The sequence below is a fragment of the Nansenia antarctica genome (genome assembly GCF_963989245.1).
Source record: "Nansenia antarctica genome assembly, chromosome: 5".
NCBI classification, from domain to species: Eukaryota; Metazoa; Chordata; class Actinopteri; order Argentiniformes; family Microstomatidae; genus Nansenia; species Nansenia antarctica.
In genome coordinates this window covers 69,072,281-69,079,780 of record NC_137690.1, presented here as the reverse complement: position 1 = coordinate 69,079,780, position 7,500 = coordinate 69,072,281, and the positions used below count along the sequence as shown (strand labels likewise).

At 50.4% G+C, this 7,500-nt stretch overlaps 1 protein-coding gene across 1 annotated transcript in view; it reads right to left on the bottom strand.

Moving 5' to 3' along the window:
- The window catches only part of neo1a (neogenin 1a), a gene marked incomplete at both ends in the record, with an annotated part of 183,924 nt that overhangs the window by 46,738 nt on the left and 129,686 nt on the right, over positions 1-7,500 (bottom strand). The window contains 2 exons of the mRNA XM_080531889.1: positions 2,471-2,591; positions 3,255-3,409. Coding sequence (XP_080388015.1) covers positions 2,471-2,591; positions 3,255-3,409 — 276 coding nt within the window. The remainder of the gene's footprint in view (positions 1-2,470; positions 2,592-3,254; positions 3,410-7,500) is intronic.

The following is a 7,500-nucleotide window of genomic DNA, read 5'->3' as shown; positions in this document are numbered from 1 at the left end:
GGCCTAAAAACAGATGTCCACAGTTGTAATAGCTGTATCAATCTTTCCCCCCCTTTGTACCTGACAACTAACAGCTTGGGAGAGGGATCCGGTTACATTACAATACAATGCTAGTATAACGGCAGCTAGGTAAAATAAATACAGCAGACGTCTTTCTGCCAGCGGAAACAGCTTGACCACAGCAGGGTACTACCTGTAAATATTCTGCCCACTACTGGGCACAGGGAGAAGCCTTCCTTTGTGTGTCCTAGACACTAATCCAACCTCAGCAGGCGCAGCGGAATACGGAGGCCACACCTGGCGAGGGGGAACACACAGAGAGAAGAGGTGTGTGTGTGTGTGTGTGTGTGTGTGTGTTAGTTGGGGGAAGTGGTTAGGGACACCAGTGGTGAGGCGACAGCCGGTGTGCGTGTGTGTGTGTGTGTGTGGGTGTGTGTGTGCAGCCTCATACCTGTGTGTGTGTGTGTGTGTGTTGGCCGCAAGCCTGTGTGTGTGTGTGTGTGTGTGTGTGTGTGTGTGTGTGTGTGTGTGTGCAGCCGCAAGCCTGTGTGTGTGTGTGTGTGTGTGTGTGTGTGTGTGTGAGAGAGAGAGAGCGCATTTAGCACTAGGCCCAGCGGACACAGAAGCGCAGGGGACAGAGAGCAGGTGGCTGGGAGAGGAAGAGGGGAGAGGAGGCAGCACGGGAGAGGAGAGGCTCCTGAGAGAGAGAGAGGACTATACTCATCTTTCAATTAGAGGGGGGTGGGGGTGGGGTGGGGGGGGGGAGTCAGTCAACTGTGAGCGTCAGAGAGCTGTTTTTCCACAGAGTATCCCCCCTCATTCAGGCTGGCTAGCTTCTATGAAACGGCTTCCTGACTTTGGCAGCGTACTGAGCCATGAATGATGCTTCGCTAATAGGACGTTATAACAAAAGAACCTGTTAGAAATGCTAATGAGATGCATTCACGTGCTGACATCTAACAGACTATAATATGCATGGATGGAACATATTAACCCCCCGTCGAAGCGGGTCACGTAAAGCTAAAGGTATCAAATAAACACCCAGGCCAGTATGTATTAACTTTACTATATTAGGCTGTGTGTTCACTAGCCTATGTCTGAACTTCAGGGGCGGCTGTGGCGCAGGAGGTAGAGCCGCCGTCTAATGACCGCAGGGTCGGTAGATCGGCGGTTCGAACCCCGGCTGGCCACATGTCGAAGGGCAAGACACTGAACCCCAAATTGCTCCCAGTGAGCGGGCCGGCGCCTTGCATGGTAGCTTGCCGCCATTGGTGTGTGAATGGGTGTGTGAATGAGAGGCCGTTGTAAAGCGCTTTGGATAAAGTGCAGTCCATTTACCATTTGAACTGGATGAAAAAAAAAAAGACCCGAAGGACGATTAGACTTCCGAAAGTCAATTACAAGAGAGAGAGAGGGAACAGAGAACAGAGTCAGCGCCAGACAGAGTGTGATTGGACTATCTGGGTTCCATCTGGAGGACCGGGAGGGCGACCCGTCGTCTCAGAGCCGTTAACGCCGCGACTGAACGACTGAACTCCGGAGAGACGGAGGACGGAGAACAAAGTCAGACCGGGGAGGACAAAGACAGATGGAGACATTTATAAACATGACTCTCTCATATTGCTGAGATGAAACCGTCCCAGCGTCCTCTCTGATGTCCTGCTCAGGCGGGGCGGGGCGGGGGCGGGGGGGCGAGAGGCCAGCTGCTTCACTGATTTATCGCACTTATTCTGATCTCAAACAAAATACATATTTAGGACCGCCGTCACCCACGAACCACCCGGGGTTGATCCCCCCCCCCCACACACCCCCGGCCCCCGGTCGACTGTCGTGCTCAGAGAGCTGAATAATAAAACTTTTTTTTAAAGCTGCGGGTCATCATTATTTCGGACTTAGTGCTCTCCAATGGGAGACGGGAGCACAGCTTGGGGGCCGGTGGTGATCGGGGGCCGAATCAGTAAATTATGCAAATCCGCCCTTTACTTGTCGCCGTTCGCTTGTCGATCTTTTTGATGTGTGCTTTGTTGGCCCGCGTTGCTCTGTGCCCTCCTTCTGTATAAAGGATCTGATGCCGGTGTGAGAGACGCTTTATACAGTAAAGGAAAGCTTAGGATGTTTGATCTAGGAGTCATGTCTCGTATCTCAAACGATTGCTTAGTAGATGTGGAATTCACAGTGTGCTTTAATGCGTCTAGAGCTACAGAAACACACAGTCATCGCTTCGACGGCATCGCCCCAGAATGGACCTATCGCGAAGCCACGCCCCCCGAAATAGAATTGAATCATTGAATGTCATTCAGTCACGGTCAGTCAGTCAGTCACTGTCAGTGAAGAATTTGAGCGAGCGTTGTTTGTTTGTCTGAGTTTTCAAGGGGATGTGGAATTAGCGATAGGTCCATTGGCGTCTTATGCGATCTTATGCGATCCTATCTAGAACCGTGTTTTTTTGCGGTTCCCCTAGTAGACGTACCGTGCTCCAGGATGATGAGCTGGGCGCTGGACTGGATGTTCCCCACGTCGTTCTCCGCCAGACACTGGTAGAACCCTTCGTCGGACTTCACCAGACCTAGAACCTGGAGGTTGTGTTCCTTCTGCAGTTGGGGGGGGGGAGAGAAGGGGTGAGAGAGAGAATGAGAGATAGAGAGAGAGAAAGAGAGAGAAGAGAGAGAGAGAGGTAGTGAGAAAGACAGACAGAGACAACGAGAGAGATAAGCAAACGGAGATAGAGAGAAAGAGACAGAGACAGAGAGAGAGAGAGAGAGAGAGACAGTGAGAAAGACAGACAGAGGCAGAGAAAGAGAGAAAGACAGAGGCAGAGAGAGAGAGGAAAAAAGAAACGGAGAGAGCGACAAGCATACAGAGATAGAGAGAAAGAGAGAGAAGGGGTCAATAATGTAAGGTGGAAATGTCAATATCATGAGGTTGAGATAGTGTGAGCGGGTCAATATAGAGACTGTCCATGCAATACCACTGACCAGACTAAGTTCCAATACCACTGACAGGACTAATTCCCAAATTCAGAAACCCAAAAATCGGTCAAACGCCTTGTACGACACCAGTATCTTGTTGAAGGCCGTAGTAAAGTTTTAGAGTTGTAAGGCCATGGGGTTAAAGTAGCAGCTGAATGCTATGAATTGAAGCTGACTGATAACACATTATTATGATTAGCAAATCACATAGCAAAGACTTACAGAGAAGTTGTATTTGAACAGAATACTATTAGAATGACATGTTGACGTTCGGAGTGAACTTACGATGATTTTGAAGTAGTCGCTGGGGATGACGGCGTCACCGTTCTTGACCCATTTGACGGTGGGGGCGGGGGAGCCTGTGACCTCACACTCAAAGACGATGTCCATGGACTCGTGGGCGTAGATATTGGCTGGTCTCTTCACAAACTGGGGAGGGACTGCAAGAGGAGACAATGGGAGAAATGTTACAGTGTGTCTGAGCGTGTCCATGTGTGTGTGTGTGTGTGTGTACTGTAGGTGTGTGTGTGTGTGTGTGTGTGTGTGTATGTGTACTGTAGGTGTGTGTCTCTGTGCATGGGGTCTGGTTTCTTTGACATGTTGGACATTTCCCTGTTCCCAGATGCACTTTTCAGTTAATGGCCAGCAGTCTACCGAGAAACGTCGTTATTCTACCTTCTATCTCTGTTGCTCATCATTTGAAAGGAAAGGTTAACGTGACCACAGCCAGGGTAAGCTTTCTAAATAACATTTATGTTCGGAGTGAACCTTGAGGGGCCTAATTATATAAGGGAAGGTCGGCCAAGTCAAGCCGGGAGTTTTCCTTCAGCTTCAGGCAACATCCAGGACTGGAAAACAGGATGACAAACAACTCTGGACTCCAAACCTGGATAGCTGACATGGAGGGAACATGCTGAATCATCATGAAATCCAATAAAGTGTTTGTTTTCTTCTCCTTTCCAAAACTAAGCTGCAGCCTTATCATCTCTGAATGAGAATACGTTATATAACGATAATCCTCCTGTCAGCGTCTCTCTCCATACTAACTAGTGAAGAAAAGAACAATACACTACTTTGAATCAGAACGACCTCTTTTCTTTCCCTCCACATTTTCAGCACATTTCACCCTCCCATGACCCTTCCAGTAAATGGTAATAATGCTTAAATCAAACCGAGCAGAAAATGACATATAATTCGAAGTCTGAGAAAAAAGAAAAAAAAGATCTATCCCGCCATCTTCAAACGCTGCAGCGTATTCTCCTCCTACAGTACAGTATTCTCCTTTAGCCTACCACAAAAAAACGACTCAAATCAACCCCCCCCCCCCCCCCGGCCCCAAAAGCCCACACTGCTTAGGTAAGAATGTCTGTAAACATCAGAAGAGGCCTAAGGAGCACACTGTGTGTGTTCCAGGTTGTTCTCCAGCCTGGGTAATGAGGGAGGCTAAAGATATTTGATCTTTCATCCATCTCTCCTATAACAAGGTCATGCTGGGCGCTCGCTCTGCCTCGGCCTTGTGTCCTCTGAGTGTAATTGGAGTGCGGTGTGTGTGTGTGTGTGTGTGTGAGTGATCTTTCGTGTGTGTGTGTGTGTGTGCGTGCGTGTGAGTGAGTGATCGTGTGTGTGTGTGTGTGTGTGTGTGTGAGTGAGTGATCGTGTGTGTGTCTGTGTGTGTGTGTGTGTGTGAGCGAGTGTGCGTTCGCTCTGATAAGACATGACCTCTATGACCGCTGTAAAATGGCTCTGTTGTTAGTCAGCCGTGCGAGGCCATGCCTTCATATCAGCCCCCAAAGTGTGTGTGAGTGTGTGTGCGTGCGTGAGTGGTGGGGGACTGGGGGTTGTGCAGTGTCAAGCCTGGATATCATCCTGCAGTGTTCAGTGATCGTATCACATTAACATCCCGTTGACATGTGTGTCTGTGGGCTGCTTGTGGTTTATGGTGGGTGATGTTCTATCTATCTTGGCCCCCGATAGAGGAGTGAGGTCAAGTCCTGGAGAACCCCAAAGGGTGTGCACTGTGCAGGCTTCTGTTCTGTTCCAGCACAGCATTCATAAACCTGACACACCCGGGCAGTGGTGGACTCATGCTGTTTGAAGGGCAGGGGCGAAAAGAAAAAAAGGGCACCTACTGCACAACATGGGAGCCCATCAGTGCACATGGTCAAGTTTAGACCATTGGAAGGGCAGCCAATAGGGCACATCCTCTAATTTTGCCACTCAAAAGGGCACTTTAGTGCGACGTTTTTCAACGGTGGGGGCACATGGTCAAATTTAGACCATTGGAGGGGCACCAATAGGACACATCCTCTAATTTTCGCCACTCAAAAGGGCACTTAAGCGAGACGTTTTTCAACCGTGGGGGCACCAGGAGGGGCGGCCCTGCCCCCCCCCTGAGTCCGCCAATGCACCCGGGTACATCCAGACCTTGGGTCGTGGGGTTGACTGACTCACTGGATGTGTGTTGATACTCTGTTGAGAACAAAAGCCTGCACCTCCCTGTAGCTTCGCAGGACGACTCGTAACGGTTAGTGCTCTTGCACTGAGAGAGAACACCTAGAGACCTACCTGTTAGCTATCACCCAGAGACCTACCTGTTAGCTACTACCTAGAGACCTACCTGTTAGCTACTACCTAGAGACCTACCTGTTAGCTACCACCTAGAGACCTACCTGTTAGCTATCACCCAGAGAATTACCTGTTAGCTACCAGCTAGAGACCTACCTGTTAGCTACTACCTAGAGAACTACCTGTTAGCTACTACCTAGAGACCTACCTGTTAGCTACCAGCTAGCGAACTACCTGTTAGCCATCACCTAGAGACCTACCTGTTAGCTACCAGCTAGCGAACTACCTGTTAGCCATCACCTAGAGACCTACCTGTTAGCTACCAGCTAGTCACCTACTTGTTAGCTACCAGCTAGTCACCTACCTGTTAGCTACTACCTAGAGACCTACCTGTTAGCTACTACCTAGAGGTAAATGAGGACGCTAATACTCTCTTGGGTGTGGTTGTCCGCCCCTCCTGATCCTGCCGCACCCTCTGAGGGGGGGTAGTCGGAGATGTGAATACTGTTCACACACTGTGGTGTCCTTTCATTAGCCGCCCCCCCCCATTGTAGGTAGGCTTTTGAGCGCCATGAAATCACTGTGTGGGTGTGTAAATGTGTGTATGTGTGCGTATGAATGTGTGTGTGCACATTGCAGTGTGTGAGCATGAAAGCAACTGCACACGCGAGCGTTTGTGTGTGTATGTGTGTGTGGTGTGTGTGTGTGTGTGTGTGTGTGGTGTGTGTGGGTGTATGTGTGTGTGGTGTGTGTGTATATGTGTGTGTATGTGGTGTGTGTGTGTGTATGTGTGTGTGTGTGTATATGTGTGTGTATGTGGTGTGTGTGTGTGTGTGTGTGTGTGTGGTGTGTGTGTATATGTGTGTGTATGTGGTGTGTGTGTGTGTGTATGTGTGTGTGTGTGGTGTGTGTATATGTGTGTATGTGGTGTGTGTGTGTGTGTGTGTGTGTGTGTGTGTGTGAGAAGACAGAGCCCCTGAACAGCGCCGGGACCTCCTGGTGTGAGGAGCTGGTGACAGGCCTTGGTGGCGGCTGGGACCCTGTGGTGCTCGTTATCTGTGTGCAGAGACTCTTCTTCCCCCGCCCCCCCCCCCCCTCCCCCTGTCTCTCCTCTCTCCTCCCTCCTCCCTGCACCTTCCTCTCTTCTCCCCCCCCCCTTCCACCCCCCCTCCCTCGGTCTCTCTCTCTCCTCCCTCGTCCCTACACCTCCCTCTCTTCTCCCCCCCCCTTCCGCCCCCCCTCCCTCTGTCTCTCTCTCTCCTCCCTCGTCCCTACACCTCCCTCTCTTCTCTGCCCCCCCCCTCCCTCCCTCTCTTCTCTGCCCCCTCCCTCTCTTCTCTGCCCTGCCCCCCCCCTCCATCGCTTCTGTGCTCCCTGAGCTGACATGCACCATTTCCTCTAAATAGAGTTCAGACATTTGGAACCTATTTGACTGAGCAACGAGCACAAAACGGCTAAATATAATATACCAATAAAGCTTCCGGGGGACTGGGACCTGTCAGGAGAGGGGGGGGCACATGTATGTATGTGTGTGTGTGTGGTGTGGTGAGACGATTATATGAGGGGAGGACAGTTTGTATTATGCAGTATGTGTGCGGGTGTGTAGGGGGATTTGGTGTACTGTGTGTGTACTGTGTGTGAGAGTGTGTGTGTGTGTGTGAGAGAGAGGGTGAGTGTGTGTGTGCGTGCGTGCGTGAGGGGGGTGTTTAATGGTGCTATGCTGAGGTTAGCAGAGGAGGAATGGTGGTACACACACCTAAGGAACATTCCTTTTACAATGGAGACCAGACCCAACCAGACTGCACGCAGCAGCACTACAATTACACTATTATGAGACTGACTTCACTCCAAAAGCAAGAGTCATTATACACACAACCCCTCTCTCGGCCTCCTCCTGAATAGAGTGTGTGTGACCAGGGGACTAGAGTACACAGGCAGATCAACTTCTCCATTCACAGCTCATTTT